The following is a 21558-nucleotide window of genomic DNA, read 5'->3' as shown; positions in this document are numbered from 1 at the left end:
GAACATTAGAATTCACTCATTGGACACAGACAATCCAAGAATCTTCTAACCAATTTTAGTAGGAAAGAATGTGGCAAGGAAAGCAGGAACAAACTGCGAATCCTAATAGGATTCCTAACAGGACACTGCAAATTAAATGGACACTTAAAGGAAATTGGAATAATCCAAGATGGCACATGCAGATTCTGCAAGGAGGTAGAAGAGACACCAACACATTTACTAACAAACTGCAGAGCTACACTAGCCTGCAGGAGGAAATGTTTTGGGACGTATAATGAATTTCTTGATGAAATAGGACTCGCCAATATGATTTAGGCAGAGCTCGGGGGATACAATAGCTCTTAAGGCGCAGTATACTACACCCTGGAACCATATCTACGTGTACATCCACAAATACTCAATGGGGGCTTTATCAGTACAATCAATTGGTGTCTGGTCTTGCGTCAGCTCCAGCCATTTCCAAATGGTAATGGATTGTTTGTTGAAGGACATTGAGTCATGCGATGCCTACCTGGATGATATTTTACTAGGAGGAAAGGATGACCAAAGTTGTCATCAAACCTTAAATAAAGTTTTGTCAAAATTAGAGCAAAATAATGTTAAAATCGATGTTCAGAAAAGCGAATTTCTAGTCGTCAGTTGATTTTTTTTGGATTTCATCTTTCTGGTGCAAGTAGATGGCATCGGCCTAAAGCCAATAAAGTCTAAGTTTTTTTGTTTGTCAATTTATATCCGAGTTTACCTTAGTCAGTCTGAACGAGATAACACAGTGGTCATATAATGAAACACAATTAACAAAACAAATGTACAATTATTATTATTAAAAAAAAGCACTGTCCAATGAACTAGGTTCATCACAGTTAAGTATGAAATGTCCAAGCTAGGACAAATGAAGACATGAAGAAAAATAGTTCTAGGCTTTGCAGAAAGGTAAGTAACTGGAAACAAGCTAGTTAATTTAAGGAATAAAAATGCTGACATGTGCTGACAAAGTTCATTGCGAAATGTGCCATCGTTGAAGGTGACCATTTGCACTTCACCTCACATCACCCTAAATTGCTCGTATTAGAAAAATGATAAATGATGGAGTGAGTGCAGTGTTCAATCCTTTTTTAAAAAAAGATAGTTCGTACTCACAGTAAGTTGTTTTGCAACGATCGGTATTTCGAGCCCTTTAGCTCATCATCAGGTTGAAGGACTTCTACAACCATGTCTGTCGACATGAATTGCAAAAGTGAACCCACTGATGCCCCCCTCCGACGCGACGTTCCAATGAGAAGCTGGTTTTTTAATGGCGCTCAGTTTGAAAGTGCAAAAGGCGGAAATTATAACACAAATATTATAATAGTAAATACTGTAAGAAATTAATTATAAATTAGTGATTAAAGATAAAAGATAGAAAATTAGAATGATTAATAATTTAATAATATTGAAAAAAAGGATTAGAAAAAAGATGTGGCAGCAATGGCAAAAAAGGATGGATTGAAATAAATAATAACAAACTCATGGAAATAAAGGTGAGTGTTGTACAGTGGAACTCTTCTTGCCGGCGACAAAACATTAAGAAACAATATTGACTAGAATAGGGCATTGTAGGCTTCGTGGATATCTGATGGCAGGAGAATCACCTCTGCGAAAAATGTAGGGAGTTGGTAACAGGCATGTAATTGGGGGTCGTGCATTGAATCAGATAAATACGACCAGGCTAGAAGACAACCCTGCATGGCCAACCGATTGTCGAGATTCTTGGGAAAAAACACTTGAGTAAAGGCAACATGTTTGCCTTTTTACGAGCCATTAGATTATGGGGGGGGGTTGGCAGGTGCACACCTCTCTGGGAGCCTCAGTTCACTGCAAGGACCCCAGATTTGGAGGGGTGTGGACGTTGTCAGTGGTATGTATGCACAACTCTTAGATGGTTTGTGCAACAAATATGATAAATTTTGGAGTAAAGGGAAAAGCCCGGAAGGTGTATTGGGTCGTCCGGGCTTGCCACCATCCCTGATTGGTGTTGAATAAATATAAAATGAGAAAACTATATATAATTATCTTATTTATTTTTACAATATTGTTACTTTCGAACAGTATTGAACAGACTATAATATGAAAGAATTTCATGCCTTTCAATAGTCGCCTATATTAATGTCTGAATCTAATTAAAAATTTAAATTACAAACACTTTGTTTTAATTAAGAAAAATAAAACTGGTAATCTACAATGATACATCACCGTAATAAATATATATATTTATATGTATTAATATATCTATTTACATATATAAAGTGAACATATCTACAATGGATAAAGACAGCACACAAGATTTGGAAGAGGTGAGGGACTAAAAAGGGGGTATATAAAAAGAGGGTTACTCTTTATTGGGGTAGCACACATTCTTGAATATTTATATAAACCCTCTGTTAATAATGTTAACATTGGCTTAAATTGCACTTGTACCTAGCCTATTTAATCCTCAGGGATACACCTGAAATCTTTTTTTTCCTACTCAAACAGCTTCATGCGAATGTTCCAATATCTTTCTTCTCGCTTTGCTCCCCAACAAGACTTAAGTACAATGTCAAATATCCATTTTAAAAATAATAACCGAGAATTCAGTTTATAAAAAAAAAATTGTTTATACATTGTATTGAGCAATTGTTTGTAAAATTCTAATACTAGGTCATTCCGGAACAAATTTTATTTCATAGTTGAGTCTGACATTCCTGAGTTTTTTCTAAATAAATCGTATAACATGGAAAAATCAATTATTGATATTGGAACAAACGCAATTTTTTTTTTTACAAACTAAAAAATAGTATTTCTAAATGGTATAAATATAATTACAACATGCTAATATAAAAATAAAATAGTATCATCACACAAATATGTATATGGAAACAATCATTATACAAACTTTTGGATACACAAATATTGATATAAATGGTTTAAAATAGAAGGATTAATAATTGAACATAAAACATTAGTGCTTTGCACATATAAGACATTTTCCTACCATAGTATTTTTATTTATGCATTTTTTTAAGAAAAAAGAAATTGTAATTAATGTTACACTAAATAATGTTTTGATTAGTTAGCAGTGTCCTAACAGAATACTATATGTACCTTACACATGCTTAAAATAATCTTTCATAAGATATTCCTCCAACTTATTTACATTAACCATTCAATTCAATTTAGTCTGGAATTTTTTGAAAATCAGCGGTAAAAAACAGGCAAGACTAGTTAAAAAAAGAAAAGTAGAAAGAAAAGTGGTAGAAAAAACAATAACTACTGAGAAGTTGGTCTTGAAGTAGTGGATTCTCTGGAGCTGGTTGTTATTTCTTCAAGAAAATCAAAACTTGCAACCGCTTCTTGTTCTTTGGCACCATACCTTGTGAAAATATCCTCTCGTCCAATAATTGACATTCGTGGCGAGACATGGACCCTCACAGCTCCGTCTCGTGTCGCTGAAGCTGAACAAAAGATCAATTATATAATATTTAAATTAAACATTAATCTTCGATACCTTTTTTGTGTCTTCGGGACCTATGAAGTCTATGTAAATGTTGATAAGGGCTGTGATCATCTCCACTTTCACTACTGCCGCTGCAAGAACTTGAACTTCGGCTTGACATTACTTCAAGAAGATTCGCTTTCAACTGAAATGGGATGAAAGCGACAATGAAATCTTTAATATATGACTTATGTCTTTTCTTTTTTAATAAAAATGATATATTGTTAATACCTTAGGATCGGTGAGGTCTGCTGGTCTATTAAGATGTACCCACCCAGTTGGTTTAGATGTTTCTTCTTCTTGGAGATCAACTTCATGACTGGACTCTTGTGGTACTTCATCTTCCGCACCGCCATCGACAATTTTATGAAGTTCTTCAAGAGTGCTGACTTGCGTTAACTGTTTTATTGGCGGCGTTTCCGGTGCTCCAGCATCTTCTTCAGCCTCCTCAGGTACTGTGAGCAAACCTCTAGATTCGCTCGTTTTAACTACTTCGTCCGAACTACTCAAATTAGATGTGACTCCTGAGTCTGTATTGTGGAGGGAATCGTTGCTGCCACCTTCGGCCTGTGGCTCTTCCAAATACTGCTGTTGTTCTGCGATAAATTGTAATACGCTTTGTAATGCTTCGCGTCCGCATTCGGACACTTGAGATCTTGATGAAGTCGAAGCAAGGCTTTTAGTACTCTCGAATTTAACAAGGCGGTAAAAATCACGTGTAAATTGGGTTCCTACTGCAGGCGTCGTTTCGCTCTCAGCTCCAGACGATCTTTTCGATCCTTCTGATGTTGTTGTTTGACTTGACCACGAATCAGCTCCTGGTGATGTCAATCCATATTGACCATCAAGAACAGAAAACCAAACATCTTCTAGATCTTCTGCCAAGAAGGACAAACCTAAACCAAATAAAAAGTATAGTCATCAATACATTGAGAAAGAAATATACTTGATATTAGACTAATTAAAAGTTTAATAATAATGCATAAAATCAAAGTTACCTGGGATATCATCCATATTCCATTCTTCTAATTCAGGCGGCGCATCAAAATCAATTCGGGAAAGCGTTGAATCGGGGTCCCACCATTCTTGCTCGTCATTGAAAGCCGTGTAAGGTAATAATGCTGAATCTGAGGAGCTGCGGGGTATGAAACTGTGTTTTGGTACGCGTAATCCAACTACAAGCTCATCCTCGCCCAACCTGTGTAAATAAATCAATATTATAATTAAAAAGCACACGCTCTTAATCAAAATGTCTTGCCTGTTAGTCGTTTCTTCTTGTAAACGTTCTAGAGGACACTGTGACATGCTAGTACCACTTTCACACTGGACTTCACTTGACATGGTGGAATAACCCTCGTCTTTATGACATTCACCATTAGAAAGCACTACACTCCCTGTTGAATTATAAAACAATAAAATCTAGAATTATAGTATAAGTAATAAAAGTAATATACCGTTTTGTAAAAGAAGGCGTTGGGATTCTAAATTGAGGGAACTCGGCCTATGGATAGGAAGCCAAAACAGAGAATCACCTCTCCATTTCAACTTGCCTTCATCACAGCTTAACGGTCTCACACATACTTCCTGCAAAGTAGTGAAATATTTTTGAAAAAAATTCTTTTCTTCAAGTGTAAAAACTAGTTACTTACCAAAGGTGTACCAGTATTTTGTTGTTTACCAGGTGGACCTTTGGGAATTTGCTGGAGTAATAAGGAACTCAATGTATAATTTTGTTTTTCTAATTCTTTCACTTTGTCTCTTAAAGAACTGATTTCTTCTCTTAATTCCTGTAAAAAAGATGACAATGTATAGAATTTATTTATAAAATACAAAATGAAAGTTGTTACCTTTTGTGACAACAAAGCTTGAACGACTTGATGCGCAACTTGATCTAAACACTTTTCACATTGTTCTCGTTCTGCAAGCAGTCTTGAATTTTCTTCCTCGGCAAGCCGCAGTCTTTCTGTAAGAGCTTCTTCTTGTGTGCCCTGAAGAAAAGTTTTCAATACAACCATTTTGCAGAATAAACAGTTTTTAAATTTTGTTTTAATTTCATATTGGCTTACAGCTGCTTCTAAAGTGTGAAGCTGTGCCTTTAGAGCTTCATTTTCCCGGCTTAGCTTGCTGAGGGTTGATTGGAATTGTTGCATTCTTGCCTGAAACAATAAGAATACATTGTTATGTTTTATTTAAAAAAATAAAATAATAGTCCTTTTTTCAGATAAGCACTATAAAAATATTTTCCTGTGAACCCTAAACTAAAACAAGTTTAAAACCAACTTTCCATGATAAATTATTAAAAAAGTTTCAAGCTTTAAAGTTAAGCTAATAAAGATTAATATAAAAACTAAAACTAAATAAAAAACAGAGTAAAGGATTTTTACAAGAGTACATATTAATTTCGACTACTAGTGCCTTTAATTTCACAGGTTCCTTTCCAAATGAACAGTTTTGTTGGCATTTAGTTAATATTTTGTGTTGTAAATCATAAAGGCGGAGACAGAAAAAAAGGGCCCAGGACGGAAAAGTGACTTAAATTGAAGAAAATCCTTTGATTTTGTAGGGTGATTAACCTGTAATTTGGTAACTACCAATCATCCTACCCTTTTACAACATGTTTGTGTTGCGACTGTGAAATAACTAAAATCTAAATAAACTACCAAAATGCGTCTGATACATCCAACACAGCAAGTTTAGGCAAAAAGGGTGGTTAATAACAAATTATTATTATTATTATTATTTTAAAGATAATGGGAAAACTACGCATACACGTTACAGATCTAATTTATCAAGCAAATTTAAAATTTGTAATAATGATATCGGATAGGGTCTGATGTGATCATTATCAAAAAGTGTTTATAAATGGGCATTCTTATTCCATAATTCCTGTTACTGCAAGGCTCAATTCTGGGACCACTCTTGTTTAACGTTTTCATCAATGACCTTAGCCAGTAGTGTTAAGGTTGGATCTTCATATTTATTTGCAGATGGATCATTACAGTGGATTCAAGTGCGACTGAACTTAGTTTAAACTTAAAATAGTGTTACATCAAATAAATGATACATTTGACAAATGGCCTGCCACATATGGACAAATAATCTCGATCTCTAAAGTAATGCTCAGTAAGGATTTCGGGATTGAATATTGATTTCTCTTTGACATGGGAAGCTCATGTAAATGAACTCTTACCAAAATTAAACTTTTTTTTTCAATACAGATATTAGCGAATTTTACAGGCCAAAACATACATAAAACTGTGTACAAAAATAATTTCGAATCACTGCTCTCCACGGCCTGATTTTTTGGGGAAATAGCACTGTCACTATTAAGGTCTTTAGGAAAAAAAAAATAAATAAATAAAAAGAGCGATGTGGAATAAGGCACTCTTGCAGTCAGCTTTTTGAAAATTACAAAATAATGACCCTAACCTGCATATGCATTATAAATTCCCATTTTAATTATTAAAAAAAAAATCAAATTGTTTTCCTTACTAATTTGACAATTCATTATTAATAATACTCGCTCCAAGAATTGTTTTACATCAGTTCATAATAATAGTAGATGGTCTAATAAATGTTTCCCACATGGGAACATACATTTTCAATTTTCTCCCTGCTAATATCAAAACTATTAATGGTTTATCGATGTAAAAGGAATTTGAATATACATTTACAGGGAAAATCTTACTATGATTTAAATTAATTTTTTGTTCTTCAAGTCCATGATATTTTATTGTTGTATTAATTTTGCATCTATTTTTTAAGTCTAATTTGTTTAATTTATTTGTAACTCGACGGGTCTGAGTACAATGTATAATACGGCAATAAATGATGCTATTCCTAATACAGGCCCATGGCGATTTATAAAAGTTAAAAGCTTTAAACCGAAGAGTGGCGAGATTATTTTTTTATTAATCTGTGTATGTTTAGCGGTCATAATTTACCTATTTGATATTTTAATTAATTCATACTTTTTATCAAAGACTTGGTTGAGATGAAAAAGTCAGTATCACGAGCGGGATTCAAGCTGAAGGTCGTGGATTCAAACCCCCTTGAGTGACTGACTTTTTCATCTCAACCAAGGTTTTAGATAAAAAGAATAATTAATTGAAATGATTTTCTTCGGGACGTAGCAGTCAGATTCGAAGTTTGAATGAACTTGAACTGAATGAACAATGAATTTATATTTCTTTTAACTTCTAATCTCTCATTTGATTTTTGTGAGAATATAAGACTAATAGAATGAATAAATGGATAAATCAATAAATAAATCCGATTATTTTGGTTGTGATTTTTTTTTGTGCATATTCATAGCAGGGTGCGTAGTTTTTCTTTTAAAATATTACATTATTTAGTTAAGTAAATTTATTAAAGGCTGAATTTTTCCTCGAAAGCCTCCCAACGAGTTACAAGACCAAAGTTGAACTGTCGGCTCGTCGGGCGTTGGGGGAAATTAAACCCCCCTAATTAACGGAATACCCCCGTGAATGTGGTGTTTTATCCAGGTGGATGGTTGCGAATTAAGTTTTCAATTAAGGGGCCGGCGTCGTTTTTGAGAAACGGAGTGGTGAGAGATCATGCATAAAATATGACGGTGAAAAGGTGGCCGGGTTTTCGTCCTGTGCCGTAATTGGGGAAGAGTACCGCTGGAAAGAGCAGCATCCCGCCGTATTAAATCCCATTTGGAACTAAAGGGGGAACTGGAACTGTTCGAATAAAGTGCAGATGCCATGGGTCCACGTTAGGGGACCAGTTTTATTAAGGATTTCATCCCTGCTCTGAGGCGTCAGCAATTTTGCATGTATTCACCTCTGATTACACAAATCGGACTTTCTTCAACTAAGGATGAATACAAAACGTTTCATTTTCAAAAAGAGGGTGCGAAATTTAATTTTAAGATTTTGTTTCCGTACCGTCCTTTTTAAGTCTAAAAATATCACATAATAGTCTCGTGGATTAGGGTTGTAGAAAAATAAGTTCTTTTCTACCAAACGTCGAGCTTTCGACTATATATTTCGTCTTCTTCAGGGTATGTAGCCAAAATTTAAAAAAGTGTACATGCTCTAATCATAACCCATGGTATTTATTTATATCATATGTAGATGTAGAATATAGATGTATTGGTCAGGGTGTATTATACTGCGCTTTTTAAGAGGTATTGATTAGTAGGACCGGTTTGAGGTTTCAATGGTTGAATCTCTTCTACGGCTACATTGTACATTCCAAAGCACTTCCTCCTGCTGGCAAGTGTAACGCCACAGTTTGTTAACAGGTGTGTTGGCTCTCCTCTGCTTCTTTGCAGAATCTGCATGTGCCGTCTTGGATTATTCCATCTTCTTTAAGTGTCTATTTAACTGCAGTGTCCTGTTAAGAATCCCGTTGAAATCGTTTTTCCTGCTTCCTTTGACACATTCTGTAACTTCTTTCCTTCCAAAATTTGTTCGGAGATTCTTGGATTGTTTGTGTCCAATGAGTGAATTCCATTGTTCCTTTATTTTCTTTTTGTCCTTGTTTGAGGTACTCATTGACAGTGTGGGTTCCTGACACAGAACGGCTCGGGCCATATCAGCGGTAAAGCATCCCCTTTCCTTGCAAGGGTGTCCCCGCTTTCTCGTTGCCTTCTACTCCCATGGGTCCTGGGACCCAGCAGAGGCTATGTTCTGCGTACCTAATAAGTCCATAATGTTTAGTGGTCCGATTGACCAAATTACTTTTTCAATTAATTCATCTTTTTATGTAAGGTCTTGGTAGAAATGAAAAAGTTAGTGTCACAAGCAGGATTCGAACCCACGACCTCCGGCTTAATAAGCAGCTGCTCTAACCACTTGAGCTATCGTGACTTCGATCCACTCGGACACCAACTCCTCATCTCAACCTACAGCCTTTCGAAATTTTCCCTCTTTTTGCTATATTTTCAAATGTCGTGTAATCAGGATTCGATTCTCGCCTATATATGAATTGGCTACAGAAAGCTGTTAGTGAAGTTACACTTCGTGCTACTTATTAAATCCATTATATGTCTGATTGACCAAATTACTTCTTTCAATTAATTAATCTTTTTCGGTAAGGTTTTGGTTGAAATGAAAAAGTTAGTGCCACGAGTGGGATTCGAACCCATGACCTTCGGCTCAATTCGACGCTGCTCTAACCACTTGAGCTATCGTGACTTCGATCCCCTCGGACATCAACTCCCCATCTCAGATGGTTAGAGCAGCGGCGTATTGAGCCGAAGGTCGTGGGTTCGAATCCCGCTTGTGACGCTAACTTTTTCATTTCAACAAAAACCTTACATAAGAAGATTAATTAATTGAAAGAAGTACCTAATAAGTTTAATTTGGTATTGCTGTTCAACACCCTTTAGTCCAGCTGAATTAAGTACATCTCTCGATTGCAAGGACTGTAACTTGGAAGATACTGGTGTTTCCCATGGTTCTGAGTATGTTTCCAGAACCGAATACTCTACCCCTGTACCTTCTTGTGTTCTAGATCCATTTATATCAAATAGTATTTATTTAAGTAATAACTCCTATTTTTTGTCTGTTGTGACAAATCGAAGACGGTAGCCAGTACAAAAATATAAGCTTTTATACTGATTTTATTGTGGTCGGTTCCTATCATTTTGGTCTTTTTTTGTGGGGGTCTGTTGTGCTGTTGTGACAAATATGCGAATATGATAATCTAGTTACAAAAAATATAAGCTTTTATATCATTTTTATTTTTTTTCTATCATTATCAGTCGTACTATGCCTTGTTTTTCTGTTGGTACAGCCAATGATTGTAGCTTTGTTAAGACGAAAAAGTACCCAAAAATAGATTTAGTTTTAGCTGTGTTTGGACATTTCAGTCAACATCTACTCTGATTACACATTAAAACTCCGGCTGAGGTTTTTTGACGGTACTAACTAGTTTTAAATGAAAACCATATTGTAACAAATATTGTTAAAAGTATGCCGTTGCTCTTAAAGGAATTATCTCTCAGAGTATAATATACGAGTTTTATTTGTTTATTTCTAAAGAAATCCTTAATTTTCATTGTGGATTTTTTAAAGCATGAGAAGGGATAATATGCTAGTATGCGTGATGCGATTAAGGATTTTCGAATTTGAATATTTTCTTAAAGAGAAAATTATTGATTACATCCATCAGCTTTAAGAAGACGGTGTGGAAAAAACAAGCGTCGATGGTGAGTGTAGGTAGTAATTTAACTGAGGATTCCCTAGGTAAAGTCTTCGACTGATTACAGTGCCAGAACCTCGGAAAAGGGAAAACCGAAGGGAGGAAAAAAGGCAGCTGAGGAAATGGTGCGGCATTAAGAAAAAGGTGGGGGTCGGGGGTAATTGGTGCTATAGATAAAGCTGGAAGGGAGGACCGAAGGGAAGAATCTAGCTCGGAGGGTGGGGGTGAAATAGGTCCTGGGGGAGGATTTGGGAAACCCGTGGAAAGAGAGGCTGGATTTAAAACTAAACAGTTGGGGATAGAGTATGGAAAAGGATCGATACTGAACTACCGACAAATTTTTTGGGACAGCTACATAAAAGTCATAAGTGTTTTTTTTTGTGTGTAAGTATTGACTTGCTTACGACTCAAATCCTGCTTTATTTTGATATTACATTATTCACTAAAACACCTTTATTAAAGCTAAATTTATAGTCTGCTTAGTTTATGGGCTCTAGGAAATTTTGTCTTCCAGATTTTTAGACTTTGCACCTTTTAGCTGTTTACGTTTGTATACTTTTAAAACTTTATTGAAGTTCAAGTGATCAAGCTACAGGCTCAATATAGCATTTAACATGACTTTTTGAATTTTCCCACTGAACAGTAAACGAAACGGACTTGTCATTACACTAAACGAACCTGACGCTCCTAAATCATTATGATGGACATTTTTGATTCCAGAGCGGAAACTGTCTGAGTGAATTTCGTAAAGGAAGTGTTGCCGGTTGTCAATGTGTGTGAGTTGGGGGAGAAAGTTATCTTCTGAGAGAAAAGGGGTCGCTCCCCTTGCTAACATGCAAAACCACAGCCTGGGGGATGGATACTAGGAAGCGGGGTTTGGGCTCACCAGGCACTGCAGCCTTCTGGCTTATTGTACCTTGTGGGGGGGGGGTTGGAACATTAACAAGCAGGTGATTTCTATTAGCATAGCCCTGTTCTATTAATCAAACCGTGTTTTTACAATAAACGTTTGTCATGGGAGAGCTTTTCGACTGGGATCGGGTCCGTTATTACTGTTTCGACCGGCATGGCTATTTATTGTAATGGCAAGGTCTTAATTTCGGTAATGGAAGATGTCCCACCCTCTCATGACAGCGGAAACCACCCATCGCGTAAATGGTATGAGCGTCTGGCCTTTTTCACCATAAACACACAAAAGATTGAATTATTATCACTACAAAACTGCAATAGGAAAATTTATCTCTTCACATAGAACATTCAATTAAATATTAAGTTAGTAAGTACTATTCCAAATCGTTCTAATATGAAAGATCAGAAGAAATAATATTGTCATTGATTGATCAATTAATTATAACACTAATTGGCAAGCATAGCCCGGTTTTTCGAAAAAATAAACTACTTCTGCCCAATTTGGAATCAATTAGGTCCATCGTTAACATAAATCCAAATAGATTATTAGGAATTTACCCTCCTGGGTGTAAACGTAATATTTAACATCTCGCTAACTAATCAAAACAATCGTATGAAATTCCGGACAATTTATTGATTGATGGTGAGTGCCTTTAACCCTCGGCAAAATCAGGTAATGAACGAAACTGTTTGCTTTGTGACGAGCAATATTCTTTTAGTATCTCACAAAAAGATCAAAACAAAAGATCAAATCGAATGAAATTCTGGGCAATTATTGACCACTAGTAACTTAAATTCTGACAAAATTAGGTGCCAATCAGTTTTCGGCATTCCCAACAAATTAATAACATTATTTCGCTTTGTAACGAGCCAACAAATATGTGGTATAGATTTGATATCTATAAAATAGATCAAAACATTTGTATGAAATTTTGGTCAATTATTGACCGCTAGTGCCTTAAACTAACGACAAAATTAAATGACAATTAGTTTTAAGAATTCTCCTCAGGGGAATAAAAGTATTTCACTTTGTGATGAGTCAAATAAATTTTTTTTTAAATTTCTCAAACAGACTAACACAATTGTATCAAATTAAGGACAATTATTGTCCAGTACCGAAGGCCTCGGACCCACGACAAAATTAGAATACTTGTTTTATGAATAAAATATTGCACATTGTGTGGAGCAAATAATTATTCTTTTACTATCTCACAAACAGATCAAAACAATTGAATGAAATTTTGGTCAATTATTGACCACTAGTGCCTTACAATTCTGACAAAATTAGGTGCCAAATGGTTTTAGGCATTCCCAACAAAGTAATAAAATTATTTCGCTTTGTAACGAGCCAACAAATATTTTTTAATATCTTACAAATAGATCAAAACATTTTAATGAAATTCTGGTCAATTATGGATCACTAGTGGCTTAAAGCCCGGTCAAAATTAAGTTAGACAAAATAAGTTTTTTGAATTCTCCTCAGGGGAATAAAAGTATTTCACTTTGTGATGAGTCAAAAAAATTATTTTAAAATTTCCCAAACAGACTAAAACAATTGTATGAAATTCTGGACAATTATTGACCACTAGTGACTTAAAATTCTGACAAAATTAGGTGCCAATCGGTTTTAAGCATTCCCAACAAAGTAATAAAATTATTTCGCTTTGTAACGAACCAACAAATACGATTTGATATCTCTAGAATAGTACAAAACATTTGTATGAAATTCTGGTCAATTATTGACCACTAGTGCCTTAAACTAACGACAAAATTAAATGACAATCAGTTTTTTGAATTCTCCTCAGGGGAATAAAAGTATTTCACTTTGTGATGAGTCAAAAAAATTCTTTAAAAAAACAGACTAAAACAATTGTATAAAATTCAGGATAATTATTGTCCAATAATGAGGGCCTCGGACCACGACAAAATTTGTTTTATGGATAAAACTATTCCACTTTGTGTCGAGTAAATAATTATTCTTTTCGTATATCAGAAACAAATTAAAACAATTATTGTACAAAACTCTGGACAATTATTGACCACTAGTGCCTTTAACGACAAAATTAGGTGTCATTCAGTTTTAAGAATTCTCCCCAGGGGAATAAAAGTATTTCCCTTTGGCAGATCGAAACAATTTGGTACAATTATTGATCAGTTGTGCCCTGAACTTACATCAAAATTATATGAAAATTTGTTTTCCGAGTTCATCCCCGAGGAGTAAGGTTTTGATTTGCAAATATACTTTAATATCCCACGCAGAGGTCAAAATAATTATATCAACTTTGGGAAAATTATTGATAATAGTGTGTGCCTTTAACTTTTTATAAATTAGGTAGAAAGGTTTTATTAATTTACCTTCTAGAAAAAACAAGTATGTACTTGCCTTTGTGATAAGCCCAAAAATATACTTAATACGTATCTCACGAAGAGATCAAAACAATTGAATGAAATGATGGGCAATTATTGACCATGCCTAAAATTGGCTAAATTAGAGATAATCTGTTTTGGGAATTAACTCCAAGGAATGAAAATATTTCTCATTGCGACGAATCAACAAAAATCTTTTAATCTTAAGAACAGAACGAAGCAATTGAATTCTGGTTAATTATTGACCACTTGTGCCTGATTACCTGACGAAATAAAATGAAAACTTGTTTTAAGAATTCACTCCAGAGTGTTAAAAGTATTTACCCTTGTGACGAGCCGAAAACAACTTTCAACATCTCACAAACATTTCAAAACAATTGAATTTTACTCAATTATTGACCAGAAGTGTCTTAAAGTGCTGACAAAATGGGGCGACAAACGATTTTATGAATTCACACTCTGGGAATAAAAGCATTTCGCTTTTTGACGAGCCAACCGAAACCAATATCCTTTATTACCACACAAACAGATCGAAATAACTATAAAAAATGTGGCCAATTATTGACCATATTTGCCCTGAACCTCTGTCAAAATTAGATGAAAATTGGGTTTCTCCCGAGCGACATAAAATTATTTCGCTTGGTGACGAGCCGAAACATAAAGTTCGCAAATAGATCAAAAACAATTGTTTGAAATTATGGACAATTATTGACCTGTAGTGAGTGACTAACCCTTGAGAAAGTTAGGTTAAGATCGGTTTTATGAACGCCCTTCCAAAGGATAAATAAATATCCCCCTAAATAATCAAAGAGAGTATTTCGCTTTGTGATGAGCCAACTAATATCCATTAATACCTCACAAATAGATCGAAATAATTATATAAAAAGTATGGTCAATTATTGACCATCTTTGACCTGAACCTATGTAGAAATTAGATGAAAATTGGGTTTAAGAATTCTCCCGAGCGACATAAAATTATTTCGCTTGGTGACGAGCCGAAACGAAAGTTCGCAAATGGATCAAAAACAATTGTTTAAAATTATGGACAATTATTGACCTGTAGTGAGTGACTAACCCTTGAGAAAGTTAGTTTAAGATCGGTTTTATGAACGCCCTTCCAAAGGATAAATAAATATCTCCCTAAATAATAAATTAAAGTATTTCGCTTTGTGATGAGCCAACCGATACTCAAATCTTTTAATATCTCACAAACAGATCAGAAATTTTTTTAGAAGTTCGGATCAATAATTGATAATTGTATCGCGAACTATTGGCAACAAAATTTATATCTATGTGTGGTGATTAGTGACCGTTTGTCGATGATTATTCAGAAATCGTGAGATGCTGTCTGGTGAGATGTAGGTTTCAGAAAAACATTATCGTGCCAACGTTTCGATATTTATTGAGATCATAATCAGGGCCTGGGATTTACAAACATTGTTTAAATTTAACAAAAACATGTAGGATGTGGAAAAAAGTGAATTTATACAATACAAATAAATATTTTTTTATATTCAATCAAAGTATTCATACTCACTCAAAGTGTTTGGTTTCTGCGTAACGAGAATGATCCTACGTGTTTTTGTTAAATTTAAACAATGTTTGTAAATCCCAGGGCCTGAAGATGATCTCAATAAAGATGAAACGTTGGCACGATAAAGAAAATGTTTTTCTGAAACCTATATCACACCAGACCGCATCTCACGATTTCTGAATAATCATTTATATCTATGATGCTTATTAGGAATTCACAACGGGAGCATAAACGTCTACAATAGTGATTAATAGATTCCAAAATAACAAAAACATTGCATTTTCTAACACTTTTCCATAATAGTTTTTAAACTTTGTTCCTTTCTGACTTTTGATGAACTCTAATAGTATCAATTTTAAAGTAAGTTTTTGCAAAAGTTTCTCAGAAGTGAAGATGTTAAGAACTCAACTCCTTTCGTCTTGTTCCAAGGTTTGATAAGTTTCTCGACCCTTTTTAGAAAATGTTCTCCAACAGTTGATAAATTAAAACCCTTTTACTGACTGAAATCCTTTCTAACTTTAAAATTTAAAGTGCTATAAATATTGAACCGGATAAAATATAATTTCATAAAAAATGTTTTAGTATTAATATTAATATCTATATTCATTAGATTTCGTAGTCCGATTGACCAAATAACATCTTTTAATTAATTAATCTTTATGTAAGGTATTGGTTGAGATAAAAAAGTCAGCGTCACGAGCGGGATTCGAACCCAAGACCTTCGGCTAAATAAGCCGCTGCTCTACCACTTGAGCTATCGTGACACCGATCCACTCGGACACTAACTTCCAAGACAAGTGCCAACGTTTCGATCTTTATTGAGATCATCTTCAGGGCCTGAGATTTACAAACATTGTTTAAATTTAACAAATACATGTAGGATGTGGAAAAAATTTATTAATTTTTCTACAGTTACATGTATTTGTATACATCTACATATAATTGTTTTGGCACGATAAAGAAAATGTTTTTCTGAAACCTACATCACACCACACCGCACCTCACGATTTCTGAATAATTAATTAATATTTATGTTGTAAAATAATTAATATCGTTAATTGATGGTGTAAATTGTTTTATAAACTCGGTGTGGGCGATAGGTTAAAACAAATTGAGGAATCAAGTCTCAACGGACTTGAAATGGGATTGCGCCTAATCCCCTAATCCCCAATTAGGATTCTGTTGTAGGTAGTATCATTGTAAAGAGATATAATCAGGTACGGCCAGAGTTTAGAATCTAAACGGTTGGTTCGGTTCTGCGCTAATAAGGTTAAAAAAATTATAAAATTATATTGTCAAATGTTATATATATTAAACAGAATGGTGTCGATTTGTCAAATGATCTGGTTTCTCTTTTCGTATTCCTTCTATGGTTATAAATGGTAACTGGTTGAAGACCTGGCCAATTTTTCAATTTGTCCTCTCCCCTGCTCGGATCCAGAGAATTTTCAGTTAACGTTAAGTGATCCTGGTTTTCTCCCGCCACCCGAATCTCCTCTCCTTGCCATATAAGTTAAGAAGCTGAGCCTGGTCCCTAAATCCACTCAATATACCCTGAGCTTCCTCGGCCTCCCTCCGGTCCTTAGCCGCCAGTTTAATAAAAGCCTCCGGCCCTCCCAGAAGAGGTTTTCTTACCCTTTGTCGCAAGACTTATTAAATCTCTTTCGCTCATCAACGGCGGTATGAGTGACAATCGGGTTGCTCCCCTCTGCCGGCGTCAACAAAGGGTGCTCGGATGTAGCCGGATTAATATTTTTTCAAAAAGAAGCTTTAATTCTTGTTAAAGGCCTTATTCAGATTACAGTCGACCATCCTACTTTGAAATATCCATTATTCTCTGCCAAAAATTGCAATAAAAATATTTACAATATAATATCTGAACTATCCAGAAATTATCGAAAACTTTAATCTTAAATTTATCTTGTTATGAAACACCTTATAAGATGTAAATAACTGAATACAGTTGAAAATTAGTTTTAGGAAGATGAAAATATTTATCTTTGTCCAGGTTCAACTAAAACAAATATCCTTACAAAAATAAGAAGAATTTTTTTTAAACTATTCAGCCCAGAGAGATATAAATATTTCGCTTTATGAAGACTAACACATAAATCTCTCAAACAGACCCAAACAGATGTATGAAATTTGGGATAATTATTGACAATCCTTGTGCCCTGAACAATGAAAATCGGTTTTAGGACTTCATCCCTAGGGGTTATGGGATGGTAATAAGGATACTTGGAAGGGGGGTTGTGCTCCTCAGGCACTGCAGGCTTCTCCCTTATTCTTGTAAGCGGGGTTGTGCTCCTCAGGCACTGCAGCCTTCTGGCTTATAGTACCTTCCTAGTTCCTTAGTTCAGTGCAATAGATTCAATCCTTCTCGTTAGAAGTATCAGGTCATTGAATGTCGCTGCTGCAATTTGATTCCCTAAGTTTTTTCCATACGTTAGGTTAAATCTCCATTGAGCTGTTGTTTCGCATTCGGAGATATGAGTGGCTGTTTCCTCCTCCTCATTTCATAATCTGCAAATGGGATCATCGCTGTATATGCCCATGTTGTGTAGATGTTTTCTCAGATGCCAGCGACCGGTTAGTCGTCCTACCACTCCACTGAGTTTGGCCCTCTCCAATCGCAGCAATGTTTTTGCCAGTCTCGGTGAGGGTTGTTTCATCATACGTTTACTATGTCTAGCACCGCTAGAGTTTATCCATTTTTCCTTTTGTTTTGCTGGGAACCATTCTGCGATGGAGGATTCTATATATGCTTTTGTTATCCCAGGGCACCCAAGATATCGTCAGGTGTTGTCTTTTCCCAGGTTTTGGAGATTTTGGATGCATTCACTTTTTGATGTGATTCTTTAACATGCTAATGCTTTAATGGCTACTTGCCTATCCGATCTTATGAGGATTTTTTGCCAGTTACCCTTTTTTAAGTGTTCTTCCCTAATGAGTTTTATTGCTCATGTTTTGGGCTTGTACAGAAAACGCCTGATCCAGTTCCTTCGTTTGTTTTGGAGCCATCTGTATACCATATCATTGTATTTGATGCTCTCCTGTGTTCTTCCTCTCCTTTATAGTCCATTGAGACTTTATAGGATGTTGTAAATAATGTTTTCGGGACCATATAGTCAGTCCCCATTTCTAAGAATTGATTATCCCTAGGGGTTAAAAGTAATTATCTTCCTAATTCAACCGAAACAAATACCTTAAAATATCTGACAAACAGATCAAACCAATGGTATGAAATTCGGGACAATTACCAGTAATGCCAGGAACTTCCATCTAAATTAAATAAAAGAGTTTAAGAATCCACCATCGGTGCATAAAAGTATTTCGTCCACAAATAACCTTTAATTTCTAACGAGCAGATACAACCATAATTTGAGACAATTATTGACCTTGATCGTGCTCTTAACGTCGGCAAAGTTAGCTGAAAATCATTTTAAGAATTTTTCCCAATGCAAATACTTTTTGTGATAAACGAACCAAAACTAACATTCTTTAATATCTCATAAACAGATCAAAACATTAAATGTAATTCCGGTCACTTATTGACCATTTGCGCCCTGAACACCGGACAAGGATTGCTTAAAATCGGATTTACGAAATTGCCCTGGGGAAAAATTATTTCCCTTTGTGGCGATTGTGGCGAACCGACAAATATATTTTAATGTATCAAATAGATCAAAACAATCGTACGAAATTAAGGACAATTATTGACTACTAGTGCCCGAATTTCGGTAATAGATTAAAATCGGCTTTATAAATTCATCCCACAGGGAAAAAGATATTTGTCTTTCAGACGAGTCGTCAAAAACAAAGATATTTTAATGTCAGACAAACACATCAAAAAAGTGTACAAAAATCTCGTCAATTATTGATCCCTGGTGCGCCAAACACCTGACAAAATAAGATAAAATATTTATTAAGAAAATACCTGAGAGAAATACAAGTAGGGTGCTTTTTGATGGATCAATAAATATCCTTTAATATCTTACAAACAGTTCAAAACAATTGTATGAAATTAAGATCAACTATTGACTACTAGATTCCTAAATTATTGAAAAAATAAGATAATTTTTTTGAAATAATTCACCCTAAAGAGTTAAAAGTAGTGAGCTTTCTAACGAGCAAATCAATATTCTTTTAGTATCTCACAAACAAATCAAAACAATTGAATGAATTTCTGGTCAATTATTGACAACTAGTGCCTTAAAAGTCTGACAAAATTAGGTGCAATTGGTTTTATTCACTCCCAACAAGGAAATAAATGTATTCCGCTTTGTGACGAGCCAACAAATACACTTGAACATTCGAAAAAGATCGAAACAATTAGTACAATTATTGAACAATTGTGCCCTGAACTTACATCAAAATTATATAGAAATTTGTTTTAAATTGTTTTGCGAGTTCACCCCCGAACAGTAAGTATTTTGCTTTATAAAGCGGGAACAAATGTCTTAATATATCACACACAGATCAAAATAATCGTATCAACATTGGGAAAATTATTGATCGATATTGTGTGCCTTTAACATTTTACAAAATTAGGTGAAAAGGTTCAATAAATATCCTTCAATATCTCACAAACATATCAAAGCAATTAGATGGTCAACTATTGTGTCAATTATTCAGAAATCGTGGATGCAGTCTGGTGTGATGTAGGTTTCAGAAAAACATTTTCTTTATCGTGCCAACGTTTCGATCTTTTTTGAGATCATCTTCAGGGCCTGGGATTTACAAACATTGTTTAAATTTAAAAAATACATATAGGATGTGGAAAAAAGTGAATTTATACAATGCAAAATATGTTTTTTATATTCATTCAAAGTATTTCTACTCAGTCAAAGTGTTTGTTTTCAGTGTAATTTTGCCATTCTTGCGTGCCGAGTTGGAGAGTGCTAGTGAGATTTGCTGTTTCATGTTTATATACGTTGGGTTTTGAAGGGGTGGGGAAGGAAGTAGGTGTAGAAAAGACATTTTTGTATAAGGCGTCGGCTTCTTTGAGGTGAAAAGAGCCGACGAAGGGAAAAAAACGTTGGTAAAGGTTCGAAAACATTGTTAAATTTAAACAATGTTTGTAAATCCCAGGGCCTGAAGATGATCTCAGTAAAGATCGAAACGTTGGCACGATAAAGAAAATGTTTTTCTGAAACTTACATCACACCAGACCGCATCTCACGATTTCTGAATAATCTTCGACTAACGGTCACTAATCACTACACATTGTGTCAATTATTGATCACTAGAGCATTACACAGACAAATAATATGAGCATCTTTTTCAAGAGTTCACACTAAAGAGAACAACGTATTTAGAGTGACAATCCTGCATATAAGACTCGTAAACAGATGAAAAAAATCGTATGAAGTTCACGAAATATATTGACCACTAGTGCCTTAAACTCCTGGAAAAAAATAAAATGAAATTTTTCGTTGAATTCACCGCCAAAAGGTAATTGAGTTTGTGACGAGTCACCACTTAAACTCGTAAATATATAGATCAAAACAATTGTATGAAATTCTGTTCAATTATAGACGACTAGTCCTTGTCAAAATAAGATAAAAACCTATTGTAAGAATTTTCCCCAAAGGGATATAAACATTTCTTTTTTGGCCAATAAAATATAGCTGACAGACATAACAAACTCCAAGGTAGTCTTAGTGGGCGTGGTTAAATTAACTGACTTTTGATGGGTGTGATCAAAGCGTTAATTTTTTTCCAATTATTTATGTCTTTTATTTTTATTTATCTCAAACTGTCTGAGATGTCAAAGAAAGTTTTACGTTTCTAATCTAGGCTACTCTCATGTATATCTCTTTTTTTATATACATTGTAAATAAGTCTAGTCTAGGATTAGTTGATTTTTATCCCTAAGCTTAAACTTGAGGCTTCTTTAGGTTTAATTAATATATAAATATATCCAATAAGCCTTGGGTTTGTACAGATTTATACTCAAACACGCAAATACATCCAAAGAGCATAATCACTGACATAACTAACGGTCTAGAACCCATTTTAAGGATTTTTCATGCTAAGGAAGTATAATCAACATTTCTCG

At 34.7% G+C, this 21558-nt stretch overlaps 1 protein-coding gene across 7 annotated transcripts in view; it reads right to left on the bottom strand.

Moving 5' to 3' along the window:
- Window positions 1-2832: 2832 nt before the first annotated feature.
- Window positions 2833-21558, bottom strand: part of LOC112128253 — a 259399-nt gene continuing 240673 nt past the window's right edge. For all 7 annotated transcript variants that reach the window (XM_024230206.1, XM_024230205.1, XM_024230207.1 and 4 more), the window contains 9 exons: window positions 5578-5667; window positions 5359-5499; window positions 5161-5298; window positions 4966-5095; window positions 4770-4905; window positions 4510-4709; window positions 3743-4407; window positions 3524-3656; window positions 2833-3470 (listed from right to left, as the gene is read on the bottom strand). In XM_024230206.1, coding sequence (XP_024085974.1) covers window positions 3286-3470; window positions 3524-3656; window positions 3743-4407; window positions 4510-4709; window positions 4770-4905; window positions 4966-5095; window positions 5161-5298; window positions 5359-5499; window positions 5578-5667 — 1818 coding nt within the window. In that variant the 3' untranslated portion in view covers window positions 2833-3285. The remainder of the gene's footprint in view (window positions 3471-3523; window positions 3657-3742; window positions 4408-4509; window positions 4710-4769; window positions 4906-4965; window positions 5096-5160; window positions 5299-5358; window positions 5500-5577; window positions 5668-21558) is intronic.

This window comes from Cimex lectularius, unplaced genomic scaffold (genome assembly GCF_000648675.2).
Source record: "Cimex lectularius strain Harlan isolate CLEC.00 unplaced genomic scaffold, Clec_2.1 scaffold251, whole genome shotgun sequence".
Classification (NCBI taxonomy): Eukaryota; Metazoa; Arthropoda; class Insecta; order Hemiptera; family Cimicidae; genus Cimex; species Cimex lectularius.
This window is presented reverse-complemented; position numbering and strand designations above follow the sequence as displayed.